Here is a 20,089-nt window from a genome sequence, read left to right as displayed (position 1 = left end):
ATGTTCTGACCAGTGTTGGGGGTAACGAGTTACAAAGTAACGGATTACAGTAACGATATTACTTTTTTGGGTAACGAAGTAAAGTAACGCATTACACTAATAATATTGGTAACTACACTACTTTACTAGACTATAGGAACGCGCTTTCTTGCGTTACCCAAGCCGTGTTTGCCTGTGTGTGAAGTTCTCTCTGTTTAAGTGGTGCGTGCATGCGTGTGCCTGTATGTGTGCCGTTGCCATAGAGATCGATTTGACGTAGCTGCTGGAGCGGGAAATGGAGATGGAGACGGAGACAGGGGTTTCGGCAGGTTTCAGCATAACACCGGTGTGATGAGAACGTTCAATACGCTAAATTCAAACCTGCTTTCCCGCTGCTGGCGCTGAGCCAGAGATTGACGCGCTCTGTGCTTTTCATATTTCACAACTAAGTTTTCAACCACATGTTTATTTGAGGTTTCAGACATTTGAATGAGGACTAGGCTATACATAAAAAAGACATTTTATAGTTTGTTAAATGCTGATTCCATACACTCATATGGAAGCTGCGATAATCCTTTAAAGTTTAGGCCTACTCTCTTATTAAAAATTGATGAATTTATGTAATGTAAATCCGACAGATCCTCTGTTTTATCAACTAACATGATCATTATAAAGGTGTTTAAACAAAACACATTCACCTCCACATATGACAATCGGAAAATATCATATAATTCATGAAATAGCCTAGTTAACAAGTTTGTAAATATTTTAAATAAAAAAGGAAAAACAAAATAAACGCGATACCTGTAGCTTGGCTGCATGACGCGTCGCCAAGGAATGAATGTAAATAATGTTCTAAAAAAACAGGGTTTCCCAAACGGGGGTTCGCGAGGGAATTGCAAGTTGATGACAAGCAATTAATTAAATTATAATTGAATAATTACAAATCAAACAAATAGACTAAATAATAATCAAATTTTAAAAAATCTAAATTTGGCAACAAAACATAATATTTTATTTCTTTATTTTGTATGTGACCATTCAGTTTTACAGAACTGAACGCGTCTGCTCAATTCAAAGTGGGCTGAACTAGAGTCGCACCTCACTTTGCCCATTTCGCCTCATCTTTGACTGAGCGCCTATTTAAGCGAGTTTGTCATTGATTGTATTGTTTTGTTGTTGGGTTTTTTATTAATAATAATAATAATAATAATAATAATAAATTCATCATTAATGAACCCATCATTAAAATGCATTCACGGGCGTTCATAACCGTGCGTGTCCACTGTCGCGGTGCCATTATGAATGCCCGTGCGGCCGTGAGCATTATACTTTCACTTTTGAATTAGCGATTCAAAGCCTGTGTTTTGAAACTTGTGTGTTGACACCATTTTAAAATGACCCCACCATAGCCTTCTTTATCCTGTTGTTTCTGGATTTTACGGTGAGGCATATTTCTTTGTGCAGACTGGGTTATTGTTCTCATATGTTCAATATTTATACAATAAACTCTATGCAGGAAGGTTAAGTGATGATAGGGCTATGATGTTTGTCCATGTATCTACATGGTAAATTAAGAAAAAGTAAAGTAAAGTAATAAGTAGTGAAGTTACTTTTCAAATCCAGTAACTAGTAAAGTAATCTCATTACAATTTACAGAAGTAACTAGTAACTAGTAACTAATTACATTTTTTGAGTAACTACCCCAACACTGGTTCTGACAAATGTTTTATTAACAATATTCGGGAGGAGTGCGTTCAGATAATCTACCCAATCAGTGTGAGAGGAGGCTTTTATATAGAGCCAACTTACCTTTGTTCCACAACAGTTTTTCCAGCATCCTTCCTCCACCCCAACTCCTCACTCTCGATTACTTCTATCCCAGTCAGGGATAAGGGAGGGAGTGCTTTGAGTTCAGGCCAAATTCTGATCTCGCAGCCCTTTTCTCAGACAGGATGCCAAAATGTGCATATTTTATACTATATCTGATTCTGTGCAAGTGTAAACTCCTGAATAAAGTGTATTTTAAAACTACAATTAACTCTGGTTTCTACATATTTTCCTCTGGAGCAAAAATGTACTTTTAAACTTGAAAGAAATACAGATTTTACATTTATCGTGACAATTATCGATATCGACTGATATGAGAAATTTTATCGTGATGAATTTTTGACTGGATCAGAGACTGCAGATTCAGCTTGACCTAAAAAGTCTTGCATCCATTTAAAAAGCAGAGTTGGAGCTTAACTCTGCATGACAGCGGCTGACATTTCCCATCCCAGATCTACATGCTGATAACTTTCTGGTTACTGGCCTTATTTTAAGTTTTTCCTTATAGGAATGAATGAACTATAGTAACAGGTATTTGTTAAACCATGGCCCCATTGTATGATACATGGCAACTGTATTTACAGTAGGTTGTTTTGTCTCTCAGCTGAAACTGCAGCTTGTAGTACTTTAACAAACATTTCAGAATTGAGAGTAGTTTGTTGGTCATTACATTTATGTGTGTTGTAAAAGCAGCTGTACTTGAAAATCAAGTTCTTTTTTTTTTTTTTTAACCATTACTCATGTTAAACTTCTGTCACTGACAAATATTTGGCCTCAAGGCCCAGATACACTCTCAAGTCAAGGATTTTATTTATCTATTTATTTTGCTTTGGGGTAAATGGGAGTTCTATCGACGCCACCCATGCTGCTGGGAGCAAGTGTTTAGATAAATATGTAAATAATATGCAATGTGCTGCACACTTCTAACACAACAAAAATAACAGTTAGGACTGGGTGATGAAGCAATAACGATAATTATCACTATAATTTCTCGATACAATAACAAAAGTTTGTAAAATGTTTGATATAATGTTTATGCACTTAAAGCGGAAAGAAACTGTACTACTCGTTTATTCGCTCTGCTCAAACAGCAGCTTGAGCTTACTAGAGCAGATGCGTTTAATCGCTGATTGTCTCGATCAAGCGACCACTAAACAGTGGTGAGATCCAGTAAAAAGTGCTCGAATTCAGTGGAAAATACGAATGTCTCTTTTTTTTTTTTTTTTTTTTTTTTTTAAACTAGTTTAAAATCTAACTACTGCTACTGTCAACTCAAGCTACTGCCAAATGTGCATTACTAAGAGACAAAACCCATAATATTAATAATATTGCAGTCAAAGTCAGGCAACACAAACTATCACCTGTTAGAACATGCAGAAACTAAGAAATCTATTTTCTAGAATCTATTCTAAGAAATCTATTCTAAGAAATCTATTCTAAGAAATCTATTCTAAGAAATCTATTCTAAGAAATCTATTCTAAGAAATCTATCTACTCCTCAAACAGGATGCCAAAATGTGCATATTTTATACTATATCTGATTCTATGCAAGTGTAAACTCCTGAATAAAGTGTATTTTAAAACTACAATTAACTCTGGTTTCTACATATTTTCCTCTGGAGCAAAAATGTACCTTTAAACTTGAAAGAAATACAGATTTTACATTTATCGTGATAATTATCGATATCGACTGATATGAGAAATTTTATCGTGATGAATTTTTGACAGGACTGGATCAGAGACTGCAGATTCAGCTTGACCTAAAAAGTCTTGCATCCATTTAAAAAGCTTTATGACCTGAGGTGTACTGAAACATGAACAAATAAGATTAGTTTGGAAACTTGGGCTTATGATGCTTGTCCACAATCTGGCAACCCGTGTAAGCCCTAGAGATCAACTTTCCTGCAGAGTTTCCAATATTTTGCATTTGGTCTGCAATACCCACATTTTATACCCTCGCAGCCTATATTTCAAATTGCACCTTTAAGTATTAAACAGTGGGGGGAAAAAAGCATCGGTTCTTCAATTTCAGAAATCAGAATTTCAATTAAAACTATATTTCCATGTCAAAGAAGGTGAAGCCTCTGAGCACACCTGTCCACTACATAATCATCTTGGACCAGTGGCAGTTTAATTTTTATTTAACAGCCAGTGTAAGTTTGCGCTATTGCGAACCTCTGATATGAACACCATACAAACTTCGTTATGGTCAGATTTAGTTTGAAATGTCAAACTTGTTTGTTCAATTTCGCTGGACATATATTGGGGGCTGTAAGGCCAGGACACACCAAGCTGACCCCAAGTTCCACACCTTCAGCTCTAGTTGGATGGCGTCTGTTTTTTTTTGGGCCGATTCAGCATGTTAAATGGGCGTCTGGCCGTCAGTGAGAGAGAACTCTGATTAGCTGTTCAGCTTAGCAAATGAGTCAATGAGGACATGGCCGCTGACGTTAGCATTACTTATTTGCGGTCATTTCTGTGATTTCTGAGCCGAGCCTGACCAAAACTTTAGATACAACAAGACGGCATAATGTTATTATAAAAACAGGAGAAAGAAAGTGCGCTCGCATGTGACATGCGCGTTAGGCCTCGGGTCTCGGGTCTTCTTTGTAGACCTCTAATGAAAACGAGCAAAAAAGTCGAGACGGTACAGACAGAAGGCTGTTATAATTTTATGTCATTTTACATGAGCATTCAAATGAGCCGACTGGAATGAAGAAAGTGATCAGTGTGGTTGATATTCAGAATGGTAAGCAACCGCTGCTTTGTTTGCAGTTTGTATATCTGCGATCTTAGTTTCGGTTTCCCTTTTTGGATGGTGAAAATGGACTATTGATACCTGCTGATATAGACGGATATTTACTCGCATGCAGGCGCAGAACGCACATGCAAGTTGACAGTCGCCTTTAGTCATTTTGGTTCAAGCACAGCTTTTTGGCTGAGATGCAGCCAACGAAAGGTGACAACATAGTCGGCTTTCATCACAACTAGTTCTTTGACATCGCCTTTGTGTGTCCTGGGCTTTAAATATCCCCCATATTTGGACTGAAATGTTGATTTTTACTTGATATAAAATGCCACCAAACTTTTTACCAAGTTTTTTTTTAAATCTTTGTCCCTTTCTCTGCATTTATCAAGTTAGATTTTAGTTTATTTTGAACACATTAGTTTTTATTGAAGCTCATTGTTGATTTTGACCTAAGGACTGTATGTGTAGAGGTAGCTGTTTCAGGAGATGGAAGAGGTCTCCCTTTACTGTACTGACCATAACATGAATGTCAAGATTTTACTGTCCATTGGGTGATAAATGCTACAATTGTTGTGCCTTTGTGGATTGATGAGACAAAAAGGTGACCTGATTTTTGTTTTTTGTTTTTTTCCCAAGTTTTTTTTATTAATGTTAGAAGAACTTTTTTCTGCTTATTTACAATCCTATAAAAATAAAATTGTTCATAACTACAGCTGCATATTTATACACATTTAATCATTCAGATTTGTGAAGTTAACCTGTCAGTTTTCCATTTATGTAACATTAATGATAAGGTAAAGTTGTCCAGAGCCCTCATGTGCTGTCTGTTATTTGTCAAAAAGTCAAAAAAAAAAAAAAACCCACCAAAAAGCATGATGAAATCGTTTACCCTTTCGTCTGGCAGGGATTGTATTTGTTTTTCTGCAGGTGTTGCCAGTACTGGATCAGCTCATTGGGGTGAAACCCATGGGAAGTGATCAGATTGCTGTACTTACAGCTGGAGTAGGGCACTCGCCAGTGATTAAACAGCAGTTCTTTTGGCGGTGGCACTGGCTCTATCCTCAGTTTAGCTAGACAGATACCTACATAAACATCTTCTAAATGCAACCTTGGTATGCTCAGAGACACCACATATATCCTCTGAGCCATGTCACCTGAGAAGACATACCCAGTTCCTGAACAAAAGGCCGGGTATTGCCTACCAGGGTACACTTCTGGGGGCATATACCATTTACTCTCTTTGTTTCGGTTTGGGGAGTAGTCCTTCATGAGATGTCCTGTGAAATACTTTTGTGTCAGTTGCCCCTTTGGCTTGAGGATTTTCTGTATGAGGTATTCGGTGTTGACAAACATGTCACTATCTGTCTTCATGACATATGTGGCCTCAGGACAATACTTTGTGATCCAGTACATCCCCATCAGCGTCTTGAGAGTAAGGTTGTTGTATTTGTCCCTGTAATCTTGCTGGATGATGTCATGATGCTGTCGACTTTCATCCACTATTGTGTGTTGTAGTTTGCTGCCCTTTCTTTGGGTGTCGTTGTTTACACCAATGAAGAACAGACGGATGAAACACAAGTCTCCTGCCATACTTTCATTGCCCCACGTTTTTCTAATGGCATCCCTGGCGTCTGTTCTCTTGGGCTCAACTGTAATCAAAAGCACTAAGAAAGGAGCTCGCAGCAGACATGCATTTGGCTCATTAAGGATGTACTCGTAAGGCTCGACTTTAAGTGTCCTTTCCGCTCTCATCTCCCCACTCGAACTGATGTTCAAAGCATCCAAAGCTGAGATTAGATTTTCATTTGATTTTAGAGGTGTAGGGGTTGCTTCTAGCTCTCTCAACCTCTTTGGATTCATCATGGTGAGGTTGAGGGTTTTAATGATTTGAAACCACTGAGTAGCAAATATCTCCTGGGTGATTTGAAAGGGCCGCTGCTGGCCCTGAGTAATGAGGCCTCCCACAAACACGAGTAGAATGAGGAAAAGGGCAACTCTGTAATATCTGTTCTTCAGCTTCCATCGCATGATCTCTTTGGGCTTTTTGGATTTGTCAAGCCTCTAAATATATGCAGATCTAGTCCAGATATATACGGAATCCTGCAATTAAGAAAGGGGAAGATTTTTATTTACTTAATGTTACTGCACGAAAGTTGTAATCTATTTTACTTGTGTATATTATGGGTTTAACTATGGCATATTTTTAAGCAGAGCTCAGTGCACTATACTCTCGGAATTACGTAATCCGGTCATGAAAATGGAATTTGCTGTATAACGTGGAATGTTATGAAATTTGGCAAAATTGATTGATTAATCAAAGTAGGTCTGTACACTTAAATCGTGATATGGATTGGTGTCTATGCATATTAAACAACAAAAAAACTATTTAAATATGAAGTCTGTGTGAATGAATGGTGCGGTTTCATCAACTAAACATACTGAAGCATTCAAAATGCTTGTGTTTTCAAGGTCTGCAATTTCGTTATTTGAGGACATGAACACAAATTTCTTCTCCAGAGCTGCTCTGAGAGTCACTTCACCAGCATTTCCACATTTTGAGGAAAAAACATATAAACAGAAATTCAAAGGTCCTTACGACAACCCATAAAAAGTTCGGTTTAACACAAAATTATGACCAAAATATATTGATATTCTATAATAGTATGTACATCTCAAATAATTATAATATAATATAATATAATATAATATAATATAATATAATATAATATTAGAGATGCACCGATACTAAATTTCTCTGCCGATTCTGATAGACGATTATTCAGAATTATATTCGCTGATACCAGTAGTTTGGTTTTTGTTGGGGAAAAAAGATCTCTCCCAAATAATTTTCAAACTATACAGGGAACCCTCTCATTTGGTACACTACAATATTAAAGGCTCCAATTAACAACAGAGGTATTATATTCAGCTGCTGTTTATATATTATATCTCCTGTTTTCAGATATCAAACTTGTATTGAAGAGGAAGAAATGACTTGATTAAAATGGACAGAATTTGAAAACTGAAACTTTTATTCTGATCAGAAGTAACAAAGCACAAAGTTTTTTGCGATTATTTGATGGGAGGCTCTACAAATAATATTTGATGTAGAAGGGAGAAAAAAAACGCAGACTTGGCAACCCTGGTTGGAACTACGGGTGATTCATAGGGTAAAAAGAGCCTGCTTTAACGTCACTATTTTTAAACTATTAATGCGTTAAAATTCAACACGAGTGATTCTTGTATGCTAGAAAGCTGTTATCTTATCAGTGTATAAAACACAAAAAGAGCTGATAATGTGTATTAAAGTGTTTACTTGGTTGTAGTTTGTTCTACAAAACTGTGAGTGCAAGTTAACAATTTGTGACACGTTCCTTTAATAGAAGAGAAAGCGAAAACGCGTTCCTTTTAATAGAAGAAAAGAGAATTTCCACGTTTTCTTAGTAATAATAACACGTGTACATACAGCATAAGTAAATTACAATTTAAAATTTTCGGGTGCATTATCCCTTTAAATAATATAGCTGTAAATATGGCAACTTACTACTTACACAGGTTTTCCAGGTCACACCAGGGCAGCACAATGTCGGGTAGACCAGCATCAGAAGATATTTGTTTTGACTGCTCTAGCAGTCCCGTACCTTTTTATAGCTTCCTTCATTCCAATCTCGTCATCCTGCTGTTTGCCACTCCTTTGCTTCTCATCTCGTAATTTGCAGCTTCTATTCCTGTAGATTTACAGATGATTTTTGATTTAGTAGGCCAGAGATTGGCTGTGCCTTTAAATGTTCACCCATTCATAATTTCCATTTGTAAAACCGTTAACTGCCTCTCTCTGGTCGAACGCTGACTGAGACATGATGGGATGCAGAGCGGATGAAGCCACTTCAGTATTTTCTCATGTTGCTAGGCAAAGCGTCCACCCCCTATTCCTTGCAGATTTAGTACCTCTTTCCTGTACAGCGATGCTGTGTGCGGCTTTCTTTTGTGCTGTGCTGCTATGCTATTCTGATCGTTAGGAGAAAAGAAGCTGGGGGAAGGGAGGTGAAAATTGCAAAAGCACAGCTCTGTTGACATCCTCAACTGCACACCCTCTTCCTCCATGATATGTGTGAACACCCTCCCTTCTGATTATGATTGTCACATATGAGCACCCTCCCTTCTGATTGTGGTTAGTATTTATGTACTTGTGAACTTACAAGGGTAAATAAAAAAAACTGGTTGTTTCAGAAAGTACTGCACAGTGCTTCCTTTACTCTTTACTTTAAAAACTGTCTATAAAGTGTAATATTTTATATATGTGTGGTCTGAGATGTGGGAAGGGTGAAGAGAGAGGGCAAACAGTTTGCATTTCAGCTCAGTATTGCCGTCTAATCAGTCAATATTGTCTTAAATAGTCTGTGTTTTATCTTTTTTAACATGAGGTTTTGACCAAATGTATTCAATCTTGATTTTGGTAAAATGTTGCAACACTTTTTTTTGTTTGTTTTTCTTTTTTTCTTTCTTTTTTTTTCATGAAAAATTACAGTTTTGGAGGTATGTAAGGTAATAAAAATATAAATTAAAAAATCCCTACAATGTAACTACAAATGAGCATGTAAAACAATGTAAATCTAAGGTTGGGATAATGCAGTGGTTCCCAAACTTTTTCTGCCAGTACCCCCTTTTATAGTAAAAATACCCCCACCCCCTTTAACGTCTTATTTATTAAATACAGTAATACTATGAAATATTTCAATGTAAAATATCTATTTGAATGTTTTAACAATGTATTCCTGTGATCTAAGATGAATTTTCAGCATCATTACTCCAGATTTCAGTGTCACATGATCCTTCAGAAAAATTCTAATATGCTGATTTGATTATCAAGAAACATTTCTGATTTATTTCAATGTTGAAAACAGTTGTGCTGCTTCATATTTTGTAATATAGTACTACTCATCTATAGCCTACTTGCCGTCTTAACTTGTTCGGCTTCTTTACCCATCTTTGTACTGGTAAATCTGAGGGCGAGATATGCCTTATATCATATTGTCTTGTCTTTTCACTGATGCCAAATATCTAGTTGCAAAATACGTACATCATACTTGATACACACATAGAACCAGTTTGGTAATTGCCTCTCTCCGGTGCAAAATTGCTGTAATGCCAGTTTGGGCAGCAACGGCTGCGTCTCAGACTGTAAGCACAAGAGAATTTTACCTGCCCTTGCCAAGTAGCCTGATTAAAAGGTCAAATGAAGAAAAAAAAAAAAAAAAAAGGGAATCACCAAAATGCGAGAATGACATTGATTTTATTACATTTGATGCAAGTGGCGATTGATAGTGGATAATAAATAATAATTGGCTATATAATGTATAATATACTGTAGGGTTGTGCACGAATATTCGATCTGTAATTATTATTCAAAAAATAAAGATACTATTCGAATTTTACTACGTTGCTTTGCTGGCTGTAAATGTAGTGAATCCATGATAAATCCCAAGCACTTAAACTAGCAGTTATATTCAGTTGCACTGGGTGATGCTGTGGAGCGTGTTTAACAAGTTTATTGTATTTTATCGCATGTCGTCGTCTGCTTCCCGAAGTTTGGATTTACTTAGAAATTATCTTACAAAATGGAACTACTTTGGATCAGATGAATTAATGAAACTGAATAATTATAATATCACTACCACAATGAGAAATCGCATGAAATCCAAACACCAGTCAAATGAGGAGAGACAGCTGTCCATCAATGCATTCACCAAAACGACAGAGTTTTTGTCCAGTGCTGAGATTTACACACTCAAATCCTCTCATTATAATTTAACTCTTAACAAAAAATTATAGATATAATGTAGGCTAAATAAGATATCCATTGTACAGACGGCCTAATCGATTAGCAGAACTTTGTAAGATCGCGATGAATTAAGATAAGCGACATCTTAGTGATTATAAAGGGCAGAAATACTTTCTGAGAGGTAAGACTTGAACTACTGGAGTGCGGTTCCTGAGATTGCCTATTGTCTTACAAACTAAGATAGTTATACTGATAGATATACAACTTAAAGTCATTGGGATCTTTCGATTTGCTCCACTTTCTCTGCCGCCCTGAGTTTAGAAAAATGCTGGCGGAGAACATCAAAAATCCATGGTACGGAGGGGTGGCGTAGGCTGGTCTGGATGAAAGGGGGCAAAAGTTGTCTAAAGCTGTTAGAGTGGAACAAAGAGCATCAGTAATACTGTTAGGATCTAGTGACATAAACTGATTAGGGGGAGGAAGTGAGGCTGATACCAGAGGATAGGAGGGATGGTGATCGTAGGTTACGCTGAATGGTGACCTGTGTTTTAGGAACCAGGTTGAGGTTAAGACTGAGGAGGAAGTGATCTGAGGTGTGCAGTGGAGTAACAAGCATATGATCAGTGGAGCAGTAGCGTGTGTAAATAAGGTCCACTTGGTTACCTAATTTGTGAGTAGCCGCAGTGGATGAACTAGGCAAGCGGAGTGTCGAAATCAGCAGCCTTAAAGGTCCCGTTCTTCGTGATCCCATGTTTCAAACTTTAGTTAGTGTGTAATGTTGTTGTTAGAGTATAAATAAAATCTGTAAAATTTTAAAGCTCAAAGTTCAATGCCAAGCGAGATATTTTATTTAACAGAAGTCGCCTACATCGAACGGCCAGTTTGGACTACATCCCTCTACTTCCTTCTTTAATGACGTCACTAAAACAGTTTTTTGACTAACCTCCGCCCACAGGAATACACAAGAGTTGCGTTTGTAGAGTGTGTTTGTCGCCATGTCGTCGAAACGCTGTTATTTTCATCCCGCAGTCCAATCACCGGGTCTGATTCCGGCTCAAATTGATAGGGTAAAATTAAAGACATGTTTACAATAACACTGAGCGCGTGCATCTCCACGTTATGGTAAGAGGCGTGACCTTTCAGGGCAAGAGCGCTAAACTGCTGTCGAATCACAACACAGGAACCGCTGGCACAATCAGAACTCGTTACGTATTTCTGAAGGAGGGACTTCATAGAACAAGGAAGTCATCAGCCCGTTTTTATGACAGTGGAAACAGCGGTATACAGATAAGTAAATTATGTGAAAAATACTGTGTTTTTTTTACACGCAAAACATGAACACATGTTATATTGCACACTATAAACACAATCAAAGCTTCAAAAAACCACGAAAAACGGGACCTTTAAAGTTAAGTCTCCAAGTACTTCCAGAAGAGAACCATCCTCAGGAACGGATGAGAGTAACACATCCAACTCCTCCAAGAAACGTGGCAGTGGTGGTGTGGAAGTGTCCTCTGGTCTGATCCAGGTCTCAGTCAGGACCTTGAGGTTAAAGCCGGGGACACACCTAACGATTAGCTGAAACATTCTAAGACTGAACTGAACACACATACCGATTGTTTCCTTCGACTGGAGCCGATTTATATACTTACACATGGAATTTAAACACCGACTGTAATCGCAGACTGAACGCAACTGGCTCTGACTGGATGCGTTTGAGCGCGATCATCGCATAATCGGCCTTACAGTCGTTAAGTGTGTGCGCGGCTTAAGACATGAATGACTAGAGACATGAATGATATAACTAATGTGCTTGTTTTCTTTTTTTAAAACAAATTAACTAAATTTTAAAGAATACCAGGTTTGTTGTGATTACCTGTAGGGCTGTGCAATTTGGACTAAAAAATAGTTTACTACAAAAATTACTACAAATATAATGTAGTAATTACAAATTCTTTACAGAAAACTTTTTATAGGTAAACTACAGTGTGCCATGCAGGTGGCCTATAACTATAAATCATTAGAAAGGAACACTTCAGTACACTACACTAGAGAAAAACATGTATTATATATTTACTTAATTTCTTTAGAGAGAAGTTTTTTTTGTTTTTGTTTTTTTACTATTTTTACCCAAAATAGGTTGGTGTGGGCATTATTGAGCGCTATAAACATGTTATGTCTGTTTCATTCACACTGGAAGCTTGAGGGCGCCTCATGCAGGAAGTCCAAATATACCTCACAGAAGTAATAATACTCAAACTCATAAAATACACTTCAGGATGAGAAGCCACTTCAGATAAGGGATGTGCAACAGCGATCGAGTACTTGACTGTGACATGTTGGTTATAGCGGTGCCCTGAGCTCTGATTCTTTAGCTTTCCACAGCATGCATCAAAAGGTGTGATAAGAGAGAGAATGGATCACACACAGTTTCTGCCAATCTCATGTTTATCTTTAGTACATATAGAGTAATATTGCATCCATCATATCTCCAAAAAGTCTTTAGTTTTATCATAATTATAAAAGATAGATACGCTGTACCGAGTCTTTCCGAAAAAAGCCAAGCTCCTGGAGGCGTGCCTGCCGTCAGTGCCGTGGGCAGAGCTAAAGAATCACGAGCGAGCGCAGCTTTTGCGTAGAGATCGTCTGCAAGCACATTATCATCTACATTTGAGCAGATATTCATGAACGCAGTAAACACTGGTCTGAACATTCTAACATTCATCATGTTTGTGTAGAAACTTAGTACTTTATATTGTACTGTATATTATAGAGCATAAAAACATCCTTGTGTCATATGACATTTAGATTTATTTAAACATTGAAAGTCATTGAAATACCTGCCTATATATTTCATATTTTTATTCTTAGTGCTGCTTTACCTGCTTCCCACAGAAGAGACAGAAATGATTCCGGGAAGCTATACATAAATGGTACGTTCATGTGCTTTTTCTCTCTTTCTCTCTTTGTGTGTGTAGGAAGGAGCATCTGCTAGAAAGGCCCAAACACCAGCCATGCAGCCTGTTCCCAGACCAGGTATGGAAGAACTACAGGATCGATTCACTCTGTTGAATTTGAGATTGCAACACAAACCACAATTTTTCATTTTAGATGCACAGCTGAAATGTTGAACCTGATGATGTTTCTCTGATGTTACAAATGTTCATAGTTGTAGCATGTGCATAAATGATTTAAAATTTTCTGGCCAGAAATAATTTTTTTTTTTTTTTTTTTTTTTTTTTCTCCATTACTTTAGTCTCTCAAGCCAGACCCCCTCCCAACCAAAAGAAAGGTACGTGTTTAACAACGTGGATGATGAAAGGAAATATACTATTTTGAACAAACCATGTTTTTATAATAGCAAATTGTTCTTTTTAAAAACCTGAGTTTCTTTGTTGAGAGCTAGTTTAACAAAAAATTCAGTTGGTGGATTTGTTTTTCTCAGGTTCTAGAACTCCCATTATCATCATTCCCGCTGCCACAACATCTTTAATCACGATGCTCAACGCCAAGGACCTCTTACAGGACCTCAAGTAAGTGCTGATTAGATGCTTGATTTATAGGAAAGTTAAGTTAATCTACATTAAGAAGCTAAATTAAGGCTGTTGAATTTAAATCATTTTTAACAAAAAACAAACATCCCTCATTCTTGGAGTATTACAAATTTTTTCAATCAAAATGGACATGAAACCATTCTTAAAAAAACATGAAGTGACACATACCATTGGCAATGAAAGATTAACCACGTCAACACCAGGTTGCAGCTGAAAAAAGGCCAGCGGTTCATCCGATCCAGCTGGTTTTGTTGGCAATATGTTACTTATGCAAAATACTAGCCTAACTAACAAGTAAAAAAAAAAAAAAAAATTCACTCCGGCTTACTAAAGACAAGTAAACAGAAGGTCTGTCACGACAATTACTTTTTGTTGTGCGATATATTGTTCCAGAAATTGTGATGAATGATATTATTGTCATTTCAAGACCATTTTATGCCACTGAATATATAATCATAATATAACGGCATAATAATGCAAGTAGGCATACACACTTTCAAATGACAACAACCATTTAATTCTTTAGATCATGGAAATGGATCAAAAAATGTAATATCCTAAATAAAAAAAAAAACTTGAATAAATGGTAAATATTTTCTAAAAAAAAAAAAAAGTGTAAAATAATAATAATGCACAAAAGGCACTATGGAGATTTTCCGTTTACAGATTTTTATTCTGTTGCTGAAAACACAAACCCTACTTAGCAGTCAGATGTCCGTATGAACAAAGGCACAGATGCCTCAAGGCCATATCTGCTGCTAAAATGATTTTTCTAGAGGCGTGTTTTTTTTTTTTTTTTTTTTATAAAGTTTAACTTCTTTTAACTTAAGCGCCACATGATTATGATGCAGCACATGTGATGCTGCAAAATATGCTAGGTCAAACATATCTGTTTACATAGAAAATACAACTGAAAAACTGCAGTGAAATGCAAAAAAACGCATTCTCTGTGAAATTGAACTCTACACTCAATTGCTGTGTCCCTTGTGAAACGGCCTTAACACTGGCTGTTAGTGTTATGTTGTAAGTATGTATGTATGTATGTAAGTTCATGTTAGTTAATAATACATTAACTAATGTTAACTAATGAACCTTGTTATAAAGTGTTATTGTAAATCTAATCCATATGAATTGAGTGGTTTAATTTTGTTTTTTTATGATGAACAGATTTAATACATAAACTGCATTATATAAATGTATTTTACATCACTGTTGGAATTGTTTTACTTGACAGATTTGTCACATCAGATGATAAGAAGAAACAGGGCATCCAGAGGGACAACGAGGTTCTTCTGCAGAGACGTAAAGATCAGGTTCAGCCAGGCGGTGCCACGCTCAGTGTCACTGTACCCTACAGAGTGATCGACCAGCCACTAAAACTGGCCCCACAGGACTGGTGAGCCTGTCTTTCAAAATATCTAGAAGCAGTGCTTATAATTTTAGGCACTCCATATGTTAAATCAACAGGGTTTACATGGGTTCATTTTTGGACATTGTTGATAATGGATCCTTTCCTAAACATGAATACTGACGCACCAAATGATATATATATATATATATATATATATATATATATATATATATATATATATATATATATATATATATATATATATATATATATATAAATCAGACTTCACTAACAAGTTAAGTAAAAATTATGTAATAGTGCATATATTTAGCAAAAAGCTTTTTTTCCCCCTAGCTATCGAGCTTTCCTGAGGTAAACGTGTTGTTACGTGATGCTATTTACAAGCTGTTGTATTGGCTTCTTTCCACGGTTGAGACACTAATTGAGAGATTAAATGAGACATGATACATTTCAGTAAATTGTACCGTTTTAAAAATAATTTGATTTTCTTGTATGTTTATTTGTTACTGTAACTAGCAGTAAAGAGAAAGAGATGATCAATTCACATACGCTCAATGTCATGCCACATTAAAATGTCAAATGACATTGTTTAATCTCTTGATAGATTTTATCATGAAACTTCAAAGGATTAGTGTACTTTAAAATGAAAATTATCCCATGTTTTACTTGCCCTCAAGCCATCCTATGTGTATATGACTTTCTTCTTTCTCAGGAATACAATCAGAGATTAATAATTCCCTGATGCTCCTAAGCTTTATAATGGCAGTGCACAGAAACCACCTGTTTGAAGCTCAAAAACGTTCATCCATCATAAACGTACTCCATTTAAACATTAATGAAATTAGTCATTGCATACATCCCTAAAAGTAGCATAGACTAAAAGATTGATATTGGGATTTAAGAATCGATTTGAGACGGTTGTTGTTTGTTCACAGGGATCGTGTAGTGGCTGTCTTCGTCCAGGGTCCTGCCTGGCAGTTCAAGGGTTGGCCATGGCTTCTGCCTGATGGATCTCCTGTGGATATATTTGCCAAAAGTGAGTTTGGTCTGGGGAAACACAACACAATATTTATAATCACACGCTTATTTGAAAGTACTTATATTTCACACACATGGACTTAAGGACTGCAAAGTCTGAAAACAAACATTGGTCCTTGAAAGTGCTTAAATTAAACAAGGACAAAATTTTGCTGTTACACATTTGGCCTTTATGCTCAGCCAAAGCCAGAACGACAAAGCTTGTTGGAGGGAAAGTGTGAGAAACCTGTGGAAATCTAGCGTGGATGGATTGTGATCACGTGCAGGCAGCCCTGCATGATGAATGTGTTAGAAGCTTGGAGCCATTTAGCTATAATAATGATGCTTGCTTCAATATTGATAAAAAGTGGTTAATCTAAGTTCCAAAAAGAAAAAAATGGTAAAAAGTGTGCATAAAGTAGAGTTTATTAGCACAGCTCTGCTTTTACAAAGGTAACTGGGGAAACCAAAATATTTCTGCTGTTCCATGAGCGCCATCTACTTCCAGAGATTGAATTTGCATTTTCATTCAGCACATTTGCTGGTTTTGTTTAGACCAATGCAACGATCAAATCACATTTTTACACCACTTCTTCAACATGTGGTGTTGTAAATGTTAACTGGTGGATTGATAATTTAATGTGCCTTCAAAAAATGTAGAAGAATAACGTCTGTATAATTATATAATTTATATTTTAAATTTATATATGCCTATATAATCATTTGTCATTTTGGCTCATATTTTCTTTAAAAATGGTTTAAAGGCTGAAATGGAAGGTTTTTATAAATTATTTATCATTTTATAAAAATAGTTTTTGTCAATTTTGTTTGTGCCGGTCTTAAATGGTTTGCATTCGAATTTTTAAAAACCTCAAGTCAAATCAAGTAATGATTCATAAAAAGTGTAAACTTAAACCAGTGTGAAATGTTAATATTACTGCATAATGATAGACCCAGGGACAGTATGTCTTTGATACTGTCCAGATTGGCAGTGACAAATCCACCTATTGTCTTTATTGTGCTTGATATAAAATAAAAGGTGCTTTAAAATGTCCTTGAATCTGTTGTTCATGAAAGAGTGACTCCTGTACAATAGACCACATTGGTTATGTACTTGAAAGAGTGTTTTATGTCATGCTATTGTTTTAGTCCGAGCCTTTCACCTGAAGTACGATGAGGCACGTATGGACCCAAACGTACAGAAGTGGGATGTGACCGTGCTGGAGCTGAGCCACCACAAACGACACTTGGACCGGCCTGTCTTCCTCCGCTTCTGGGAAACGCTGGACAGGTCAGGATTGCTTCAATATGTCCATCAATTGATGTCCTTTCACCTACCTTTAAAAATGAAATATTATTGATGTTCAACAGTTGGGCTGCTTAATATTTTTGTGGAAACCATGATAAAAAAAGATTTCAGGAATTTTTAATAGAAAGTTTAAAAAACAAACTGCATTTGTTTAAAGCAGAAAATTAAAAAAAAAAAAAAAAAAAACCTTACTGATCCCAAACTTTTGAACAGTAGTGTAAATCACTGCATTACTGAAGTCAAATTTTTATTTTTTTATATATTATATTTGTTTCTCTGACCTACAGTCAAATACATTTTTTTTTTTTTTTTTTTTTTTCAATTGAGTTGTAGGTTTTTGGTCTATGTAAACATGCATCAGATGGGCGTCTTTGATTGTTGCATAGCGTCTTAAGTTTCTTGTTTGATTTCAGTTCAAAAGTTTATTATGAATCTATTTTTAGATTATCTGGCTTATTAAATGCTTGAGAAATGAAACTTTGTATTGTTCAGCCCTAATAATAATTTCAGTGGAATTACATGGCTCATTATCCCTACATCTTCCCTACAGATACATGGTCAAACATAAGTCCCATCTGAGGTTCTGAGACCACTGGCCTTTCACCTGTCAGCTTATCAAGGGGTCGAGATCTTCCCTCCTTCCAGAGACCTGTCAAGATGGACTTCTAGACCCATGTTCCTCTCAGGCCCCCTGAAAGCACTTTGTATTTCAATCTGCTTCACCTTCTGCTCACACCAGTATGATTTGTAGTCTCTTCCTGCACCTGTAGATGAACAGGTCAGGGTGGGCGAGAGGAAATTTGGATGTTTGGGTTGGTCCTTGTCATGTTTTCTCAGTAGATTTGTATTTTTCAATTGTAAAGCAGTTGGTAATCAAGGCAGATTCAAAAGGAGATATTTGATGTTTTTTTTTTTTTTTTTTTTTTGTAAAAATGTGAGCTGGTAATGAAGAACCATTAAAAATGGTGACTCGCTGATATGAATAAAATGACTGCTACATCTAAAAGCTCTTGTAATAATCGATTCACTTTGTTCCTTTCTCTCTTTTTTTTTTTGTCTTTTTTCTGCCTTCTGTTCTATGAAGCGTAGAGTAGTGCATTGATGTTCACTGCACAAATGCAAATGGTAAATATAAGTCAGATTAGAATAAGGCCTTGTGGTTTAGGGTGAGATGCCCATGTTCAAAACCAACAAGACCGCAGGCATATAAATATCGAAAATGCTACAGTTATATAAAATCTGTACTTCAGATTGTTCATGGTCAATATGCTCTGTAATTCTGCAGTATATTGAAAATTTTGTTCAAGTTTTACCCAGAAACCCAAGTACTGCTTGAATCTAACTGCTATTTTTGAAATGGAAAATGCATTTGCTTACGTAAGGCAAAGTCGGTTATCTACAAGGGTACAAGGATTTATTATTTTTTTTGATTGTTGGTTGGTTGGTTTTTGTATAAATGCTTTTGAAAGTAATGTTTGTTTTTAAACATTTCAGTTGAATGTGGATTATTATTAAAAAAATAATATTAAAAAGTATAAACAAATGGTGATGCTTATCTTTTCCTGTTTCAAAGAACCTGTGATACACTGTGTCTACACTGGATGCATCGCCGACAGTAAACTATTTCTGACATAATCTGCGCCACTTCCGACAACAGTAAATCTGGATTTGGATCTTTCGCTTTGAAGTGTAAATGGCCTCAAGCTGTTGTGGCGCAACTCAACAACGGTCACGCATGTTGTAGATGTGGTGTTACAATATACGTATTACTAGTCATACATTTTGATTTGAGGTTTACCGTTTTAGAGATGTAATGTTCTAAATGTGAGGTCACATTTACCGTTGATTGGTGGAATTTTGCGGGCAAAACCAAAAACCTTGTATTGCTTATGAATTTGAGAAACTGAATGGTGGAAACTGAAAGCAGGACATATGGTGGAATATGTCCTGCTTTATAAATTAGTAAAGTCGTCGCATCACTGCAGCTGCTGTTAAGCTTCGGTCCCCATGGAAGTCAGTGTAATGGGACTTAAGGACTCCGCATGAGCATTGGCTGGACCAACCTGAAATATGCACTTTTTATAGCCTGTTAACTGTCAGGATCTCATTTTTAGTGTTCATTATAAACTAGGTATCATTTAAAAACTTCATTAACACTTTTGAGATTGGACATAGCGTTACCATGGAAACAGTACTTTAAGACCCAAGTAAATTTTTGAGATTTTGTAATTTCCCATTTCAAGTTGGTCTTGCATGCCCAAAATAGCTGTCTGGAATTCTTGCAAATATGGTAGCAGAGTGAACTGACTTTCCTTAAAAGGAAAGTGAAACACTTGATAAATGAAACTAGTTGTCCAGCCCTTTTAAAGGGATAGTTCACCCAAAAATGAAAATTTGATGTTTATCTGCTTACCCCCAGCGCATCCAAGATGTAGGTGACTTTATTTCTTCAGTAGAACACAAATGATGATTTTTAACTCCAACCATTGCCGTCTGT

At 36.4% G+C, this 20,089-nt stretch overlaps 2 protein-coding genes across 4 annotated transcripts in view; one reads left to right on the top strand and one right to left on the bottom strand.

Moving 5' to 3' along the window:
• The window catches only part of cdc73 (cell division cycle 73, Paf1/RNA polymerase II complex component, homolog (S. cerevisiae)), a 37,893-nt gene extending 18,824 nt beyond the window's left edge, over window positions 1-19,069 (top strand). Inside the window, exons 11-17 of the mRNA XM_048162568.1 lie at window positions 13,319-13,376; window positions 13,597-13,632; window positions 13,786-13,873; window positions 15,129-15,290; window positions 16,202-16,302; window positions 17,433-17,574; window positions 18,143-19,069. Coding sequence (XP_048018525.1) covers window positions 13,319-13,376; window positions 13,597-13,632; window positions 13,786-13,873; window positions 15,129-15,290; window positions 16,202-16,302; window positions 17,433-17,574; window positions 18,143-18,179 — 624 coding nt within the window. The 3' untranslated portion in view covers window positions 18,180-19,069. The remainder of the gene's footprint in view (window positions 1-13,318; window positions 13,377-13,596; window positions 13,633-13,785; window positions 13,874-15,128; window positions 15,291-16,201; window positions 16,303-17,432; window positions 17,575-18,142) is intronic.
• LOC125250154 (beta-1,3-galactosyltransferase 2) lies at window positions 4,817-8,641 on the bottom strand. 3 transcript variants are annotated; one of them, XM_048162570.1, is made up of 2 exons: window positions 8,103-8,641; window positions 4,817-6,658 (listed from the first exon to the last, which is right to left on the bottom strand). In XM_048162570.1, exon 2 carries the CDS (start codon window positions 6,584-6,586, stop codon window positions 5,444-5,446), a length of 1,143 nt encoding a protein of 380 aa, XP_048018527.1. In that variant the 5' UTR covers window positions 6,587-6,658; window positions 8,103-8,641; the 3' UTR covers window positions 4,817-5,443. The 3 variants fall into 3 exon arrangements, with proteins under 3 accessions (XP_048018527.1, XP_048018526.1, XP_048018528.1); XM_048162569.1 differs by having other exon boundaries at window positions 8,110-8,641; XM_048162571.1 differs by having other exon boundaries at window positions 8,200-8,641.
• Window positions 19,070-20,089: the final 1,020 nt, after the last annotated feature.

The sequence above is a fragment of the Megalobrama amblycephala genome, linkage group LG17, assembly GCF_018812025.1.
Source record: "Megalobrama amblycephala isolate DHTTF-2021 linkage group LG17, ASM1881202v1, whole genome shotgun sequence".
Lineage (NCBI taxonomy): Eukaryota > Metazoa > Chordata > Actinopteri > Cypriniformes > Xenocyprididae > Megalobrama > Megalobrama amblycephala.
The sequence above is the reverse complement of the archived record's forward strand: the minus strand, read 5'-3'. Positions and strand labels throughout refer to the sequence as shown.